Below are 20,667 nucleotides of genomic sequence, written 5' to 3' on the forward strand. Positions count from 1 at the left end.
TTCAATTTTTAAGCATTAATTCTACGGTACCTTCTTGTATCAGCTGACATACATCTTCAGTGATTCTATTATTAAAATGGAACGTACTTTCCTATTAAATTCATGGTTGTTTATGAACCCAAGGGTTCATGTTGACCTGTTTAACAATGTTTAACAGCATCCCTAATACTTCTCTGGTGCCATAATCGGGAAGTAGAGTCATCCTATTTCTGGCTTATTCTCATATTTCTGTTTATTTTTATCAGTTACCTGGTGTGAATTACTTCCAGTGACTGCGTAAGGCTGTCCTGTTCAGTCTCACCTTTCTGAAATAAAAGCATTTAGCTTTTCATTTCTTCATTATGCAAATTCATATTAATAAATACTCAGTTTCCTTTTAGACAAGAAAATAAAGATAGATAGCTAGATAGATAGATAGCTAGATAGATATCTCCAACAAAAAGCTTAGTAAAAAATTAAACCCACAGAAGTCCATTTAAAATGTTTTGAAATACTATTATGCAGAATATTGTGTGCAAAGACAGGTGAAGTGCCTACCTTACCAGTACTACTGTGATATCTAAAATCATTCTGTTATAATTCCTTCTGTGAATCAAGGTAATACCTTGTTCCTGACCCTCACTTTATTTCAGAGGAACTGAGGCTCAGATAAAGACAACACTTTGCCAAAGCACACGTCAAGGCATTTGTTGAATGGCAAGGATTTAAATCTGATTTTCCATGCTTAATCCCTGGAAAAGCTTTGCTGTCAAAGGGTGCCACCAGCATGATGTCCTGCAGGAGCACCTCTCCAACCTCTGGGCCTCAGGTGTTGCTGTGAGCAGACCAAGCACAAGCTTTCATGACTTTGCTAGGCCGTGAGGTGCAAAAAAACCTCTTTCCACCTTAATTATCAAATGGGATATTGAAGGAGCAGGCCCCATGCTGCCTCCTTGGCCCAGGTGACAGGAGCAGGGATTTGATGAGAGGCTGCTCCCAGCCAGGGGGACTCTGTGATCCTGCTCTGCCCAGCACCACGGGCTCACTGCTGCCGCTGGCGCCCGACCCAGATGTGCTGGTGTCAGAGAGAAACTGTCACAGTGGGCTCTGAATTCAGGAGTCTCACCTCCACAGGAGGCGGAGAAGCCTGCTAAAGGTTTCCAGAAGGCAAGGAAGGCTAAAACACTGCTTCTCACAGATAGGTAGCTCAAGAAGTCCTAGCTGTTTCTTTAACTTGCCTGTGTCTCCTCTGGTAGCCAGCATCTTGTGAACTGGATCTGGGATCTAACAGCCCAGTTCCAAATCAACAAAATCATGTCTTAAGTCTCACTTGTTGCATGCTCACAGATTTTACTGAATTAGGGGCTGTAACACCTTTGAAACATCCACAGTTGGCTTCAGCGCTCTCAGAAACAATCTCTGTTTTTCAGCTGAATGAAGTGTGTACTAGCATGTTGAGAGTGGTATTGTTAGAGATGTTGGTTAGATAGTCATATCCAGAATTTTGCTCACTTACAGAGGTTTCTGCATCAAAGAGGGTATCATCATGGTTTTGAAGGGCATCTTTATTTTTAATCAGTTTCAGCATTCAGAATACGTCAGAGAGAAATATCATGTCCCTTACGTGTAAAGGCAACAAACTTATTAGGAAGGAAAGAAGTAAAGAAAAGTTGCTCAGCGGTGGCATTTGGAAATGTATTAATTTGAGATTTCAGAACGCTGTTTTCTTTGTTCACAAAGACTTCCTAAAGGGAGGACTAAATTTTTAGAAGTCTTTTAAAAGGAAGTGTCATTTAATGAACCACTTCAGTTAAGTAAGAGTAGATGCTAAGTGATGCAGGCTAAGGAGAAAATTTAAGGTGAAGGGTTTATATGGCAAATCTCATGCAGTTAAAACAGAATAAGAACTGAGTAGGGAAAGAAAAGAAAGTTGTTGGAGTGATCACACAGGAGATGAGAAGAATATTTCTAGATTTTTCTTAGGCTCATAATGCTTCTAAGAACCTTTTTCCAGACATGTCTAAGGGGAAACAAATTTTAACCACTGCAGTATAATGATGCTGTTCTTTAAAGAGCTGTAGAACAGCAAGGGTGTTTTGCTCAGCTTTAGAGAATTTACAAGGCCAAAACTCTCCTTGATTCACACGGAGTGTCCTGGTACAGTTTCTGGGCAGAATGAATGTGCAATAAGAACCATGACAATATAGTAGGGTAGACCAGAAATATCCATCCTTTGACTAGGAGATATTTCCTTTTTTTTTTTTTTTTTTAATAAGCCTTGTAGTCTCAATTTTGAATTAATTTTGTTGTTGATGTGTGAGCTGTAAAGCTCAAGAAGCTATAAATCATAAGAAAAGCCCTTCAAACCACAATTAGTTGTTCTATGAATATCCTCCAGACATTTTCCCCAACCTTTCTTTCTTACCATAAATTTTTAAAAGACCTTCAGTAATGCACTAAATTTTGACTCTGCACATGTTGCAGCCACCATTGCAAACAGAGCTATAATGTAAATCACAAAATGGCAGTGTAATTGTCTATTTTTTCCTTGAAATTTGTGTGATTTTATTTTTGGGGTTTCTGGTTGAGATTTTTCTTAAATTGAAGGTCTTGAATTACTGAATTTTTTTTTTTTTCTGCAGATAGTGTATAATTTGAAACTCTTTCACAGGATTTTTCTGATTTTTAAAGTTCTCCTCTAGAACACTATTGATACTTACTCCCCCAGTGTTAGACTTTCTGCAGCTTTCCAGCATCTGGAAGAAGCTCAATGGGTCTGCCATCTTCAAACAGCCTGAGAACAATCAGCATTTAGCAAAATAAGCATGGCCCCATTATTTCTTAATGCCTTGCTTAACAACTTTAAGATTAGACTACGTCTCCCATGCTCCCAGTAGGCAGCATTTTAACAGTGAGTAATATTTCTGTCTGCTGTAGTGGAGTAATCCCAAATGTAAGTAATTTACAGGCTGGCATTGGGGACGGTTACAAGAGACATATTGTAATATGTCACTGAAAATCAGCCTGCCTCTGCACATTTGATCAACAGCCAGATGGAGGCTTTTATCACATTTATTTAATCTGAAATGTACATAGTAATTACAGTGGACCTCTGGTTTCTCGGTCCTCGTCGCTGTCTCCGGAGAAGGTAGGAAATGAATCTGTCAGTTGCAAACTGGTGGGGATGTGACCCCCTTGGTAGAATCTGGGTGTGCTGCAGCTAGAATCTGTGTGACAGTGGAGATCATGCTGCTGGAAATTAATGCATGTTGCCAAGATAAAAAAAAAAAAAAAAAAAAAAAAAAAAAACCACCATAAACCAAAGGCTGTGTAACTGTTTATTTTATGAATATAGAAAGCCTTTAGGAAAGCAGAGACCAATGTTATTCTTAGCAAAACCCATTACCAATCGATGGCTTTAAAAGCAAACAATCTCTTACTAATAGCTGGATGGTATTTAACTTAAAGGCATCTGAGAACAACAGGCTTAATGTTCCCAGAGGAGAATTTGGTTAAGATATTGAATTCCATCAAGCATGTCATTATTAAAAAGGGAAAATATTGTTGTTTCCATTAGTACAGGGTTGGCATAAAGAATGGATAACATTCATTTGAACCACAGGAAAAGAATTCAAACAAATTGAAGGTAGATTTATCTCTTGGACAGGAACTTCACAAATGGATGTTGCCATTGTCACAAAGAATTTAATAAGATTTTGTGCCCTAATTAGAGCAGCTGTAGAAGATGCCTCACATATTAACAGTGGTGCTGACCTTATCAATAATTTACCTGTTACTCTGTGCATTACAGCAGGCTATCTCTGCTAATGTCTCTACATCTCTCTTTCTGAGATGAGCTGGATAAGTCAGCATCCTCTTTTGGATCATTTACTGCCCTAACCATGAGTATGCCTGGCTAATCTGGAGATACGTTGACAGATAAGATATACTATTAACTGCCAAAGAGGCTCTTCTATTACAGTTACTCATACTGAGCAGTCCCATTACAGATTAAATTGCTGTTCAGCCTGAGTAAGGTGTCAGATTCTGGCTGTAAGTGGCTGGTTTACTGGGGTGTTTTGATGTCATTATAGGCTTGATTACTCTAATCTGATTTGGTAAGAAAAAAATTAGTATGATGAGCATAAAGAATTCATTTGAACAATAGAAAAACTTAGAACTAAGTTTTAATTAGAGCTGTTCTTCAGTTAAATTAAATGCCCTTCTTGATGTTAAAACTCCCATGAACATATTCAGCAGAATGTACCTTGTACTACTGTGGTTCTGTTGCTTCCTCTCTGATCTTCACCAATCCTTACCTGTTCTCAACTAACTTTACATGTGTGGCTCTGCCTTACTGATCACAAAAACCTTCCCCTCCCCAGCTTCTGCCATCAGGAACAACTTTCTCTCTCTCTCTCTCTAACATGATCCTCCCCATCCATTTGTTTCTTGACTGAAAGTGTGTCTTTCTCTCACTGCTTACTTGTGGTGGTATTTATTATTTCAGCTCTGCAGTGATACTGATTATCTCTGAGATGCAGTCAGTGAGGGACTTCATGTAACAAATAGCATGGAAAACAAGGTAGCAGAAAAGCCACAGTGGAAATATTTATGCCAGTTTCCAGTGGGTTTAAGCTCTTGGGGCTTCCTTCAGTTAGCAGAGGAAGCTTTGAGCGATCCCTTCAATGCTTTGAGTGATCACTCTCTCAGCAATCTCCCTGTAATACCTAACGTGTTATGGCGATAATGGGTTGTTTTCTCCTGGAATGTGAATGCTGAGACTGCCAGAGACTATCTGAGTCTGTCCCTAGCCCCTGTGATGACAGCCAGCAGCAGGTGCCCATGCTCAGCCACAGGTGCCACACTCCCGTCCCACACAGTCCTGTTTTCTCCAGCCAAGCAAAGTCTATGGGAAGCAACCAAAACCACAAATTAAAGGTACTCTGAGAAAGGGAGAAGAAACTGGCATCTCCAATTTCTGTATTAATGAGAGAATGGTTTAATGTTTCTATAGATAATTAACTTCTGGTGACTGGAAAAGGGGCTGTGAGCACATTAAGTCCATCTGGTCTCTGGCCTTTTTTGACAAAGAAAAGCAAGAGCAGGGACCTTCCTGTATTAATTGATGAAAAGTCATCAAAAGAAAGATGACATTTCTGAAATGTGTTTTTTTTCTCCCAAAGTAGGAAGTTTATGAATCTCATTTTTCTAGGTAGAGATAGGTTTGTTTGGTTTTTTGGGGGGGTTTTTTGTTGGGTTTTTTTTTGGTGGTTGTTGTTGTTGTTGTTGTTTTGTTTGTTTGTTTTTTTAAGTATCTAATAGGTGGTGGATGTTTCCAAAGTTCAGTCTTTTTTTACTGCAATGAAGGAGTTGAGCATTCTGGAACTTCATAGGAAAAATGAAAATTAAAATGCTGAAACAGTTGACTCATTCAGCTTAATAGGGAAATTCTTATGTCATCCGTGCCAGTTGTCTCTTTCCCCACAGCCTACTGTTTCAGTAGACAGAAGCCATAGCTGGACAGATAAGAATTTCTTGAAACTGAGATTTTACTTAATTATCCTCTACAGAAAATGAGATGAAGGCAAAATGTTGCAGATTTCAGTTCTTTTTTTCCTAAGACAAAGTCTGAAGCAATTAATGGGTTTATTGACAGCCAAAAATATAATGTTGTCAATAAGAAAAGACTTTCTTTTTCCAATAAGAAAAGTCTTTTATGTGCTCTAATTAGAGGAACTGTTCGCTTCAGGAGACTGGAGTGTTTTAAGCAGCATTAAGGAAAAAAAGAAGAGAAAGGGAAAAGAATCTTAAGAAAAAAGTGTCAATGACACAGGCACAGAATATGGAACAAGGCTCTAAGGACCCTGAAAAATATTGTTAAACTTTTCATCTTAATGTTGTAGGTATACAGGTCTCTCCAAAGCATTTAAAGAAAAATAGATTTACAAAATAAATAGGTATGGGTCAGGCTTTTATTCACTTTTACAAGGGCTACCTACTCACAAATACATATAAGGAGATATTTGCATTTTTCTCTCCGCTGAAAGAAGTCTTGGCTTCATGAGAACAACATGAGCTCTTTGAAAGGAGCCATAGTTTCAGCTGCTGAAACATTTGTGTGGGACTTTTGTCTTTCTGGGATGTAGGCTCTTCTTAATAGGAATATATATAAAATTCAGTACTGTGGGGAAAAAAAAAACCACTTAGAGGCAAAATGGGCCAAATGTGCTACTGCAGTAGCACAGGAACAAAAGGCTATCAATTCTTTTGAAAGTTTAGAACTATTTTTTTCTGCCTGTCTTTGCTGTGGTTGATGATGTTCTACTGTTAAAATAGCAGTTTATATGTGCTGCATATTAGTACACTGTTTTGTTCTTCTTTGCTTCAGGCACTGAAGGATAAAGAAGCTTGTCACGTATTTTAAGTTCAGAATTGGTTAATAATAAAATGCATTTTCCAGGAATTTCACAGCCAGCCCCTTTGGGCCACTACTCTTTGCAATTTAAATGAAGGTGCAGAAAGTTTCTTTTCCCTCTTAACAATAGTTTCACAAGTTTGGCATACATGTATTTTGGTGGTTAGTAGTATATTACAAAAAGAGATTAAAAATGCCTGTTTCAGCCTTCCAGGCCATGCAAGAGGAACTGAACTCTAGGGTGCCCAAATTAAGATGCTAAAATGGGTTAGTTCTATTTACCAGCATTTATCACAGACAGCACTACTGCCACTTTTCCTAAGGCAAATACTTCGTCAGCTATCACTTCAGTCTAACCTTCTATCCATATTGTGGGACAATTCCCACTTTAGTCCTTTTTTCTACTGATGTAAAACCACATCTTTGAGGTTCTGTTTTGAGGTTTTGGTTTTGAGGTTTTTGCTTTGGAGTTTTTTTAGTTTATTTGCTTTGATTTTTTTTTTAAGTTTTACTTTTTTCCCCCAAACTCACATTGGTGGAACAATTAAATATTTTATAAACCCTATGGCTAAATCTTGGCAATGAAATTAGTCTGAATACATTTGAAAACCCAAGTTTGTGTCGTAAGATGCAGAAACAAATCTCTAGTTTCCCTGAGATTGTGCCTCATGGCTTTTTAACTGAATTATAGAAATACTGCAGTGTGAGCTGAGACAAGAAGGAAGAGAAGCATGAAGGGTGAGCTTTGGGGAAAGGAAAAAAGGTGAGGAGGGAAAGGCTTAAAGGTTATAAATGCCACCTAACCTTGTAAAAAGCTTCAAGCAGGACCTGTGCCACTGGACACCAAAGTATTTGCAATGGAGACAAACCCCTAAAAAAATTGATTCTTGGGCAGAGATTTTGATGGAAGTTTTGTCTCTATTAGGGCTTTTATAAAGGCATCCTTCCTGCATGTTCTCTGGTATCTAATAAGCTCTGAGCCCCTTCTGCAACCTGCCCTCTCAGGTTAGTTACAAGAAAATAAGACTCCTACTATCTCTTAAAACTTGTTGTAATGGAATCACAGTTCATAATTTGAACAGAGTAAAAGAATGATTACACAAACTCTTGTCTCCTTGAGAAATTAAGCTGATATGAAGAAAAAAATCACTGGGGAATATTTCTAATATAATTTACATTCACTGATGGACTTCAGAAATCCTCAAACTACTCTCTCCCCCCAGTTGTTGCAGTTTGGTCTCTGCTGCTGGTTAGGACTCTTCAAAGCAGTGCAGGTTTAGATAGCTCATGATTTGAGGGGCCTCCTTTTCTTCAGAAATCTTCACAGTCTTCCACCACTCATTTTCACACTCAACCTGCACCACTTCAACAGCCTTTCAAATAAGACAGAGCTATTTATTTAATTTTTTTTACTTTTTGGATTTTCCTGCCCTAAAATGCACATTGCTTTACTGATCTGATTTGAGCAAAGCCCTTAAAACAATAGCTTTTGCAAAAGTATCAAATATTGGTGAGTTGTGCTGTGGGTTATAACAAGTCCCTGAATATGGGGAAAGAATCAGGAGTCATTTGAAGAGATTTTTCTGCCATAGAAATTGTAATACAGAGCCATGCCCCAGGATCCCCTATTGGAGCAAGTCTACTTTGCCACAGAATTTGATCACTCATGAAATCAGTAAAAGTGACTGTAAGCCGGTGGGTTTAGTACTTCTGTGAGAAATGGGACAGCCCTTTCCTTCCCCAGCCTTAAGGAACAGTAATTTATGAATAATTCATATACTTAATAACTCTTCATTTTGTGAATGCTGTTTAAGCTCCACAGCAACTTAGGATATTTCCAATTTTACGTATCATAGAAATGGTCAAAACAAATCATTCTTTTGAATGCCTCAAAACCTAGGACATCTCATGCTCTGAGTGATTTTTTTTAAACTTCAGCATATGAGCAAAAAAAAGACATTGATAAAGTTCTGCAAAAAAGAGAGCTACTTCAGCACATATTCCCCAAAATATGCCATTTCAGCATTTACAAATCTTGTTTTGATTTTGCTCAGTAAAGGGTTATCTGACCCTTTCCTGCAGCCTGCTCAATCAAGTCAACTCTGCATAAATAAGAAGGAAACTTATGCATGAAGGAACTGAAATTAGGTGAATAATTAACATATACTTTATGCAAAAGCATGAAAAACTATTCCAAAATTTATTTGCTTAACCAAAGTGTGAATTCATACTTAAATATTCTACACTCAAGCTTTATCAGAAGGTCATAAAAAGTGCATATCTACTTATTTATTAGGTCTAAGGTTTATCTGATGTGTTTCATCTCTTAAAAAATTAGGCTTTTTTTTTTTTCCTAAGTCATTTTAAGAATGTTATTAAAGTGTGTGTTATTTCATTTGAGTGTATTCACACTTCGTGTGCAAGCAGTAACAGGGAAATCCCAAAAGTTGAAAATGGGTACATTTTCACAACATTGGCAATCAGTATTTTGAAGAAGCTTTCTAAATTTAGGAAAAAAAGAGCAAGTAAAGGAGAATTATGAGGGTTTGTGCAATTACGTTTTTATATGATTTTCTTAGTTTCATCAAAGGATGAAATAAGCATGATAGATGAAATAAGAATGATATCTGAAGATCTAGTCTGACTGCAAAATTGTAGTTGCACTGTTTCAGGCCATGACTATTGTAGCTGCCTGTGCTCATGCAGTAAAAAACAGTATGCATTAAGACAGTAACAGTGTGAGCTTTTTTTTTTAATGGAAACAGCTGAATTATAAGTATTTATTGCACAGTTGCATACCTAAGGTTTCATTTGCTGGAGTTGTGTGTATGGCAGGGTAGGATTTACTTGGTAAAGTCCATGAAGCTTAAAACGTGAATCTAAAAAAAAAAAATCTGAATAGTATTCTGCTTTTTTGGAAAGCAAACTGTGGAATGGCCAGCGGTTTCAGGAACTTTAATGGCAGTTGCTGGCACTTGTGCCCAGAACACTTGAATGATTATGAATGTTTGCTGTATAAATACCTAAAATACAAAAAAGTGTAGTTTCCAAATCCCTGTGTTTCTGTCTTTCAGATCCTGCTCAGGCACATTTTGAAATAGTAATTATTTATACCACGATAGAAAGCCCCAGATCTATAATTCATTCGTGGGGCTTAGATCATTTCATGAAAGGCAAAAGTATAGCGCATTACTCTGTATGCATAATGTAGAGCATGTTTATATTTAATGCTACCATTATTTTTCTATGAGGAGAGGTATGCTTTTCTATTCATGAGGTACGCTTCCTGTTCAGAATGTTGTTTATGTTGTACAGATTTTCATTTTGAGATGGAAAAAAGGTATGTTTCCCAAGAAGATACTGGCCACTTTTAGGAATCTTTCTTTATTTCCTTTGCTTCCTTCTTTTCCTTTCTCCCCTTCCATTCCTTTTCCCTTTTCAAAAAAGGAATAGTTCACTGGTAATAAAACGGTAATAGGTCATGTATAAAGTTTTTTTTCTGGACAAACTTCTCCAGCAATACCAACCAATATAATCTGGCTTTGATAGCAAGGTTGAGATTAGAGCAAAAAATATACTGCTACTTTTGCAGTCCAATGAATACCTACTTTAATTTTAATGTTGAAAAATTCAGGCTATAGCAGTATTAGAGTCTCATTAATCCACTCTAATAGGTGGAAACCTTGTACTTAGGCTGGCTTTGGGTCACTTGTAGTCACATCAGGTATGTCAGAGGAGGAGTGAGTCACTCTATGTTGGAAATCACCAGAGGATAAAAACACAGAGATGTGTTTATCTCAGTGTATTGTGAGGATTTTTATCTGTAATGTTTATTAAAGCTCACAGAGGGCATGCGTTGTAAGTCTGGGTATTGAGCTAAGGCTGTGAACTTCAATCAGCTTTGCAAAAATGCCTGTAGATAAAGTGTCTGTGCTAACCCTTCTCTGGATTATGCTCTGCATCAGGAATTATATTATCCCTTAAAAGATCTCCTTTTATTCTTCAGTGTTAATGGCAGCATACCAGCAAGGAGCCAATTTTGAGTGGGAAGACACATTCCTGCTCCTCCTGTCCCAGTGCTGTGAAAGAGCATCTCCTGCAGGTCACACACAGGGCTTGGGGACATGGGTGGTCCTCAGAGTCCAAATGGGCCCTGCCCTTTTGCTGCAGGGAGGAGCTTTACTCAATATTGCCCCAGGCACCACAAAAGAAGGAATTTCCTAGATGACTCAAGCAGTCTGACATTCCTGAAGAAAGCTGTCACCTTCCATCTCCTCAAGTGAGCAGCCACCTCCTCTGTGCTCCACTCAGAATGCAAAGCCCCTGCAAGGCAAGGGAGAGGAAGGCTGGATGCTCCAATCTCTTGCTTTGGGAAGGCAATGCTTCAGCACTCTTGCTTTCCCCTGTGAGTTTGCTGGTGCACAGGATTTGGGGTCGGATTTAATGTCCAAAATGGAGCCTGTGTCCCACTGGACTGGTGATGTGTGCTCAACATGGTGCCACCACCAGCAGCACCATGCCAGGAGGATGTGGAGGTGGAAGAGGATCCAAGGGAGCTGACTTAATAAGGTGTTTCTAGCTTCTTTGAGGCTGAATACCTATTATTTGCCATCATGTCCACAGAAAGTGCTATGATCAGCACTCATGGAAGCCAGAAGAGAAAGGTATGGGAGCTTGGAAAGCCAGCAATAAGTGACAAAGCCCTGCCTGATGAGTCTAGTGATTGTTAAGAGCAGAACTGAATCTGCACCACACCACTCTGTGCTCCAGCAAGCCTGAAAATGTAGTTTCAGAATGCTTCACAGTTTGCAAAAGGAAGGGGAAATAGGATTGTTTTCTTTCATCTGTGGAACATTGTATTTATATACATGTGCATTTGTGGATCTTGCAGTCATAGAATGGCTTGAGTTGGAAGGGACCTTAAAGATCATCCAGATCCATAGGCAGGAACACTTTCCACTACACCAGGTTTCTCAGAGCTTCATCCAGCCTGGCCTTGAACACTTCCAGGGATGGTGCAGCCACAGCTTCTCTGGGCACCCTGTGCCAGACCCTCACTGCACACACAGTGAAAAATTTCTTCCTAAAATCTACTCTAAAATTTCTCTTAGTTTAAAATTATTTCTCCTTGTCCTATCATTACATACCCTTGTAAATAGTCTCTCTCCATCTTTCTTGCAGGCTCCCTTCAGGTACTGAAAGGCCAAAACTAGGCCACCTGAAAGCCATGTCTTCTCCAGGCTGAACAATCCCAGTCCTGTCAGCCTTTCATAGATGAGGTCTCCTCACATCAACTTGGTGGCCTCCTCTGGATTCACTCCAACAGGTCCCTGTCCTTTCTGTGCTGGAAACTCCAGAACTGGATGCAGTTCTCTAGATGAGGTCTCAGAAGAGTGGCTCAGAGTGACAGAATCCCCTCCCTTGTCAGCTGCCTAAGATGCTTTGGGTGAAGCCCAGGACACATTTGGCTTTCTGGGCTGCAAGAGCACAAAGCCAGCTCATGTCCAGCCTCTCACCCACCAGCACCCCCCAAGTCCTTCTTAGCCAGCCTGCTCTGGATCTGTTCATCCCCCAGCCTGGACTGAGAGCAGGATTTGCCCTCACCTGGGTGCAGCACCAGCTCTTGGCCTTGTTGCACCTCATGAGACTGCCATACCAGATGTATCCATACGTCTTACTGCCATATAACAATCCTGGTCAGCAGAATATAATTATGGTATTATGGAATCACGCCTCCTCAGCATTATCAGTGGCCTTTCTGTATCTTCGCAGACTTGCCCTCTTCTCTCTGTAAATATTTTTCCTGCCTTTCCCTTTTGCAAAGCAAAGGAGTTGTTTGCAAACTATTTGAAGAATATAAACAGCTCCTACAAGAGAAATGTCCTTGAAGCAGTGAGAGTGGAATGATTGTGGCATACAGCACACGCTAATAACATCTTCAGAGAATTATTCTTACTTCATAGCAGAGGCGTTTTCATTATAATAGGAGCCATGTCATGATCCTCGGATTAAAATTTTAACTTCTGCATTTATCTGTTGGGTCAACAGTCACAGTTACTGGTTTATTGTTAAAAGCTCTGAAGAATTACTCACCCCAAAGTAGTGCTATTTCCCACGATTGTCTCTTGGCAACTTCTGTGATGCATCAGGCAACAGAACAGGGATATGACTAGCACAGAACATTTGGATCTGACAGTATTCCAAGTGCTCTGCCCGGAGCTGGAAAAAGGAACCTGCTGATTCACTCTGCCATTAGCAAATGTGCAGATGACACCAAGTTGTGGGAGGATGTTGATCTGTTGGAGGGTAGGAGGGCTCTGCAGAGCGACCTGGATGGGCTGGATCGATGGGCTGAATGAATACAACAGCATGAGGTTTAACAACACCGAAGTGCAAGCTGTGCCAGAGGAGGATTAAGTTGGACCCTGGGAAGAAGTTTGTGATTGGTATGGGCTGGGCAGGGACGTGGTGGAGTCACCATCCCTGGAGGTGTTCAAGAAGCGACTGGATGTGCCATGGACTGGTTGACAACGTGATGTTATTTCATTGGTTGGGCTTGATGATCTGAAAGGCTATTTCCATCCCAGCTGACTGTGATTCTGTGATATCTATTACAGCTTCCTTACACTGGGTGTTGATCAAGCGTTTGTAATAAATTCACAAACTGATGCTTGAGTCTGAATGATGAGTTTCAGGCTGCTTGATACCTTTATCTGACCAAATCCATGCAGACTCAGCCATGTGCAGAGGAACTTGGCATGGCTGCACTTTATCTGCCTTTTTAGTTCTGGTGCAAGAGGGTAGGAATGAGAGCAAGAGAACTTGGAAGGGTTCCCCACTGAGAATCAATGCTATAAATTATGTATTATGCAGATACTATTCTGCTGATGCTGTTTGATCCCCAATCCTCACTTCCTTGTTTTTCCTTCTATAAATAGCTATGGCCAGGTTTTCAGTTGTAAAATGACGAGGGCAAAGCTAGAAACCTTTTCCATTTAATAACCTCTGCCAAAGAAGAATAATATTTTATTTCTCATAACTGTGATGTCCTCAGCGTTTTAACAGTCTGGGAATACAAGCAGCACTGTGTTGTTGATAAGATTCTGGGAGTAAAAGTGGGAATAACAGTGCTGAATATTAAAGAGATATGCCCTATTTTAAGGATGATCAGTATAAAACTTGGTATTGTGTATTTTTTCCCTGTCATTTTTCTTTTTCATCTGTGTAGGACCACATTTGCTTTTTTGTCTCTCCCTCTAGATCCAAATGGTTTAACACAGACCGGACCTGACCATGCTCTTATAGGAGGAATAGTGGCTGTAGTTGTCTTTGTAACACTATGTTCTATAATTCTCCTTGGTCGATACCTGGCAAGACATAAAGGTAGGACACGCTCAGTGGAAGTTCAGTCACTCTTGGAAGCAAGGCATGATTTCACCTGGGAGTACCATTCCCTTTCGCCTTCCCCCCTCTGCTAAATGATTCGAACAAAAAAATAGTTTTCAGTCCAGTTGCAGATAAAGTCCCCGTGAATTTTAACTAGTTTTCCAGTGGGCTGGCTAAGTCAAAGGACATGGAGTTACTGTGTGCCCAAGGTCATCTTGTAAGTCAGTGGTTTAGAGAGACCGGGGGTAAGATTGCCCCTTGGTTTTGGACCATAACTCCTGATACTTGATTACATGTTCTCATCATGTTCTCAGAGTTTAAACTAGCATATCAATTCAGCAGAATTTATATGTTTTGAGTGAGCAAGATTCTTCATTTTAATTTGTTATACCAATATTTTAAGTGCATGTTTAAAAGATAATAGAATCCAGTGGTGAGTTTTCAAATCAGTTTATCAATGATCCCACTGGAATAAGGGTTTCATTCCTGGGGCTAGCTTTACTTTATTCTCTGGTTTTACCTTAATAATTCTGGTCCCTTCATTTTCAGTCCCCTCTGCCACTAAAGATAACAGGAATGGAGTGACACTGACTTCTGACTTATCTATGATTTGATTTTGACCTAGTTAGTTCCAAAATCATGCCTTGAGATTTAACCTCTGTACAGCTTGTAGGCCTATTGCTCAAACTCAGTTGATTCCTGTTCCACACCTCTCAAAAAAAAAAAGAAAAAAGGAGGATGAGAGTTGGTATTAATTCAGTAACTCTAATTTTTAGATAGTATAATCATACACATAGCAAACATAAATTGATAAAAAACATCTTTTCAATTTTATTGGACTACATGGGAGAAAATCAGAATTTTTTTTAATAAGCCAGTGAAAGTCTGTCTCTTTTGTTTTACTTTAATGAATGAACAATTGTACATCTTATGCCAGCATAAATAATGCTTTACACAAAGGGAAATTTGACTATTGTACACATTTCTTTTTTCATTCATATCCAGAGCATAAAAATAGCTGTGATAGTGTAATAAGAGTTGGTTCAGTTAATAAAACTACCTCAATTTTGTAATTCTTGGAGCCTACTATGATACAATTCTGTAAAATTAAAGCATAGATACAATCAAGGAAAAACAGTAATACAAATGATCAGTGGCCACTAAAAAAAAAAAAAAAAAAGCACATTTATGAATATCTACATCTTAAGAATTGCTTTGTTTTTGATGAATAGCTATTTCATGAAATATCTATCATTGAAAACTATATTGGATATTACTGCAGTTAGATAAAGTGGAGCTTTATTTAAAATTTTCCTTAATTTGTTGTGGATTTACTAGCATTTATATATGTGCCTTTCCCAGTATAGGAATCAGTGTAAACATTTCTTAACAAATTAGAAAGCTGAGCATACCTTTATGATGTATATTAAAACTGTGTAAAAATATTTTTCATTAATTAAAAAATTGAAGCACATTGTTTGAAATGTACTACCTATAATGCGGTGTAAAAAAACCACCCTAATCTTTCTCCTTTTTTTTTTCTTTTCTCTTGTACTGATTCCTACAGGAACATATTTAACAAATGAAGCAAAAGGAGCTGAAGATGCCCCTGATGCCGACACAGCCATTATCAATGCAGAAGGCAGCCAAGTCAATGCAGAGGAGAAAAAAGAGTATTTCATTTAGATGCAGAGCTAGAATCTTGGAGTTTTACTTATCAGGCTGACTGCTGGAGAAAACTGGCTATCATTTCTCAGAATTCATTTCTGCCATCTTCTGCTATCTTTATTAATTCACATACCTGCTACAAGTAGCCAGTTTATGCCAACAATCAGCTGTTGACATCATCATTCTATAATTACAGTATCATGCGTAAAACAGGACATTTCTTATTGCCTAAAAATCATATCCACTGCTCTCTTAACATACAGTGCTTGAATATACAGCCTTAACAATGTTAATGATCATCTTAATCCAAGTTTTCTACATATTTAAGTGTTACACAGCTTTCTTTTCCAGTTTTATTTAATCATGTCCCTACTAGTATGTCATAGAACAAAAATTCATAACAAGTACTATTAGGTAAGGTCCTAATTTACTTACAGAAAACGTTAAGTCTAAGATTAGAGGTTTACAAAGAATATTTTAATTCAAGAAGCAACTTGTTTTTGAAATGTGTGCCCTTGGAAACTCGAATTGAAATCTCTTTAGTATAGTTTCCTGTATGTTTGGATTTGGTGGGAAAAAAGATCAGTCCAGTGATTTTTTTTGTTTCATTTTGCTTTGTTTTGTTATGATTTAAATGGTACCTTGACAACAGTGCCATGTTTCCGTGGTGAAAACGTGCTGAGTAGCTATACAGATTCTGCAAAGTTAGGTAATAGAGCTTCTTTTGAAACAATTTATCCTGCCCTTTTCCTCACTTTTGAGGTTCACCAAGATTAGAGAACTTTCTGAGTAATTTATGTTTTTATAATTTATTTGCTAAACATGAACTCACCTGCCTACTCAAATTTGATGTGTTCATGGGGCACAATTGCAAGGCATTTTAGTATCTGTATATAGTGCATATAATAAATTCAATTAAACATTATTTGATACATATTCAACTTTTTTTGGCAGTAGCTAAGTCAGTCACAAGTAAGCATTTTCTAATGTCCATTCTATCCCTTTAGATATGACTCAAAATCAATATTCTGAGTAGATAACATGTGTTAGTATTTTTTTGTCTGTATGTCCTAGCACTGTTCAGCAGCAAACTTTTCTAGTTCTTGTTAATTTTTTCTTTCTTATACAATGGAAGCACAATGTTATATGGAAAGGTAGTTTTAAGCTAACAACCAGTGCACAGCCTCAGGTTTTAAATTACAACCACATTTGATTACTATCCTTAAAAAGTACTATTGAGTTGCTAAAATTCTCAGTTTTTAATTTGGCAGTTCCAGAGCTGCTTCTCTATGTTGGTTTGCCAAAAAAAAAAAAAAAAAAAAAAAAAAAAAAAAAAAAAAAAAAACCCACAAAAAAAAAATAGAAGTGTTAAAACAAAAGATATATGTTTTGTGTATACAGTAAATGGACTAATTCTTTATATTAAATTCCTGTCTATGCATTTTGTGAGGTACAAACTTATGTCACCGTGGATGATAGAGAATTCCTGCCATGCTTTTAGCTCCACAGTGAAGGTCTCTGTTTGGATTATTCCTGATTTTTTTTTGTGTGTGTAATTGACAGCTGAAAAATCACATGCTCTTAAATATGACAACAAAACACTGTAAGCCCATCGGCTTATTTCCTCTTCCAATGAAAAGAAAAGGTTGCCATAACAGGTCTTGGAAATGATTCTGCACTGGAGAATGCAAGTTAGTCTAGTTGGAGCTCGCTTTACTCCTGTGGTTTTGCACCTTTGACAAAAGAATTATTTCTCACTGGTTGATGTATTTGTGAAGCATAAAAGCATGATGGTCTGCTGTAAAGGACTTTCTCCTGGGATTTTATTTTTGTGTGGGAAAGGGAGAATTTGGAATAGGACATCATGTGGTATGGTAAAATGGAAGATAAAGGTGCTGTGACAGATTATTTATCAGAAGAATATAAACCTTTTAAGGACAATATTAGAGTATTTTAATTGTTTTTGTTGAAGCATTTATCTTGTTAATTTCTAAGAAAAAAGGGTGACGTCAATCAAAGCAGCACTTTTTTTCAAAATATACAGACATAAATAATATGATGTGGTTGAGTGTTAACATAATAAATCATATACAGTATGACATTTTAAAGAAATAAGTCTGCATTGATGTGATTGCATGCTTGTTTTACAGTTCACGCCATACCCATCTGTGGAAAAATGCAATAATATGTTAATATAATATGGTAGTTTGAGAGAACCAGGTAGGTGCTACTAGACACATTGAAAACTAGTATAGGTTTACAAGATATTCATGTCTTTCAAAACATAAACATGTAAAAAGGCTGGCAAAGGAAGTCATTCATTTTAATACCAAAAATATGGGTTCTTATCACTGCAGTAAGGTACATTAGCTATAGTACAGTATCAAAGTTTTATTTCAGGACCTGGGGCCCAGTTCCACGAAGCTTTTAAGCACATAGTCAGCTTCAGGCATCAGAGAAGTTCCCTTGGAGTATAAGGCACTGTTCATATGCTTATAAACAAAGTGCTTCCCTGGATGAGGGCCTTATTTGTTCAAGTGGAATTCCCCACCAGCGTGGTTTTTACGCCTTCTTTCATCCTTCCTAACTCCAGCTCTCTTCAATAGTAGGGTTGTTACTTGAACCATTACCCAGCCAAGGTCAGGTAGGACCTCCAAAAGCAGGATTGGGCTTGTGGTAACTGTTTCACACCATATTCTCCAGCGACATAGAAACAGCATTTCAATTTGGCAAAATACCCACATGTAAATTGTACTATTAAAACAGTTTGTTGTTTTTTGGGTGTTGTTTTTTTTTAATTGCCTTTCAATTAAAACTCCTCGCATGTGCTCATTTTTAACCCATCTGATCTTCATTAACTTGCACCTAGTGATGTCCCTTGCAGCTGTGCACAGCAGGTGTGGAAAGCCCCATGCAGAGCATTCTACCTGGATAGCACTTTTCAGGCCTGTCTGGTCTCCACAGGTTCAAATTACTGCACTGGGTACAAAGAATCATCCCTCTTTTCTGTAAGCAGAATCATGGCTCAACACTAATGACATTAAGTAGGCTAAAAGCCAGTTGTCCATACCTTTTGCCCAAGTTCCCATTCTGGGGAAAAAAAAAAAAAAAAAAAGAAGAAGTTTTGATGATGGTGTGAGGCACCCAGCAAGTGTGTAAAGTGAAGGCTCTGAATGGGAACCACCTTCATTAGGATGTATGTGACATCCTCTCCCTCACTCACTTGCAGTTTTCTCCAGACCAGGTAGCTAGTTTCTGCCAGTGTACTGTTTACAGTGTTGATTGATTATTTTTAAACTTTTTGATGTAGATTTTTTTTTTTTAACACTTCAAGAACATTCTCATAATGTGGACAAGAAAGCGGTTCATCAGAAGACAAGGGGTGCATCATCCCACTCTTTTAGTGTCATCTGACAAACCAAGAGACAGTTTAAGGAACCTGATGTTTAACTTGAGGCTCAGAGTTTAAGCTAGAACATCTCAAAAAGTTTCCACATTACTTAAGGATGGTTCGTCTTGCACTGAGACTCCCTCTCTGAAGGAACACATGAAGAACACCAACTTTTTTCTAAGTGAGACATGAAAGTTAACATCTTGTGTGTTTTCATTGCAGTATAATATATATATAAATATATATAGCTATTTCAATGAAAAGAAAGGACAGAATCATCTGTAATTATGTAATTCATGATTGTAACAGCACTGAAGTTACCATGTACGCACATGTACAGTAGCTCTTTCAACAGTTACAGTGTAGTTACATGTAATTCCCTGTAACATAGCAGTTCTAGTGTAATTTAGTGCCACTTATTGTAAAGTGTTACCAAAAGGAAAATGGACTTCTTACCTTTAGAATTCCATTCAATTTAAAGGTAAGTTTATTAAATTAGCATCATTAAATCTGATACTGCATTTCTTAATTAAAGAGGTGATTTAAAACTTTAATGTTCACACTGCAGCTTCCCCCACCACTTACCCAGACTCCTCCAAATGTCTGATCTCTACACTCCTAGGAACTGGTAATCTGTGATGAACATACCAAAAATCCCAGCTACTCCAACTTTAATTGAACAAGTTGTCTAATAAAGAAAAGCAGCAACCACAAAAAATGTTGAGTAATGCTTTTTATTAAGTGGCACAAAGTACACACTAAAAACTATGCAAAAATATAGGTAAATACAGTGTACTTACATGTAAGTATCTTGTACTTGCTGTGTATGGATATTGGAAAACCATGTAATTATAATATGCATTTTGATTATTTTAAGCAGGGGGTGACCCCTAGCAGTCACAAGGTAAAAGTGGAAGGTACATCTACAAGCAGTGGATATACTAATGCAATATGTGTAATTCCTCTACTTGCAATGACAACTAATTTATAAAAAATGCTTATACCACTCCTCATTCTCACCAGCTTTGCTTTCCATTTCTTGGAGCGCCATTAAATACCGCTGAAACACCTTTAGACAAAGTAAGACACTGACTACTCTAATGGCTTTGCTACCAGCACTCTGACTATCTGGCAACACTGTTCTGTAATCTTATTTCTGGCTCAACAGCACAAGTTTCATCTTTTTTTCTGTCCTCAAGGGAGCCTAGTATGTTAAGATGCTTGATTATGCTGCCATATGCCCTGGTATTTTTAGCATGAACAACAGAGACAGAGAGAGAGAGAGAGCTGCATCCTTCTGACCCCTATTTTGCTGAATCACCTCACCTGGAATTTCCACTATTTGCTCAATAATGCCAGGTAATCTTAAACTGTAAGTACAAAATGCTTCCATTACAGTACAGAAAATGCCTTTAAAGATAAAGGTTTTTGTAAACATGAAGTTTTGTATTGTAGATCTTTTTACTTCTTGACACTTTTCCATCATGCCCTTCCAGAAGAAATGCACCGAAAGACAGATAACCTAGAATAGCAAAAGACAAGAATCTTTTTGTAAGCCTTCTTCTGGTTGCCATTGCTATCACCCTCCTGTATGTCCTGTGTAACAGGCAAATAAATGTATTTAGCAGCTGCCATTAACATCATTCCACACTATACTCTATTCCTAGAATATGACATCTACCTCTTAGTCTAAAAACTAGCTATGATATATTTGTATACATTTAAAATACTATTGAATCTTTGCTTTAGTCTTGAAATAAAATCACTGTATTTTTTTTCTGTTAAAAATAGGTTAAAATATTGCATGAGTTCATAATTCTTGCCC

General features: G+C 37.9%; 1 protein-coding gene across 2 annotated transcripts in view; it reads left to right on the top strand.

Annotated features, from left to right (window-relative positions):
- Positions 1 to 15,925, top strand: part of CADM2 (cell adhesion molecule 2) — a 581,269-nt gene extending 565,344 nt beyond the window's left edge. For both annotated transcript variants that reach the window (XM_066340913.1, XM_066340912.1), the window contains 2 exons: positions 13,658 to 13,780; positions 15,351 to 15,925. In XM_066340913.1, coding sequence (XP_066197010.1) covers positions 13,658 to 13,780; positions 15,351 to 15,469 — 242 coding nt within the window. In that variant the 3' untranslated portion in view covers positions 15,470 to 15,925. The remainder of the gene's footprint in view (positions 1 to 13,657; positions 13,781 to 15,350) is intronic.
- The last annotated feature ends 4,742 nt before the right edge of the window (positions 15,926 to 20,667 follow it).

This window comes from Sylvia atricapilla, chromosome 2 (genome assembly GCF_009819655.1).
Source record: "Sylvia atricapilla isolate bSylAtr1 chromosome 2, bSylAtr1.pri, whole genome shotgun sequence".
In the NCBI taxonomy this organism is placed as follows: Eukaryota; Metazoa; Chordata; class Aves; order Passeriformes; family Sylviidae; genus Sylvia; species Sylvia atricapilla.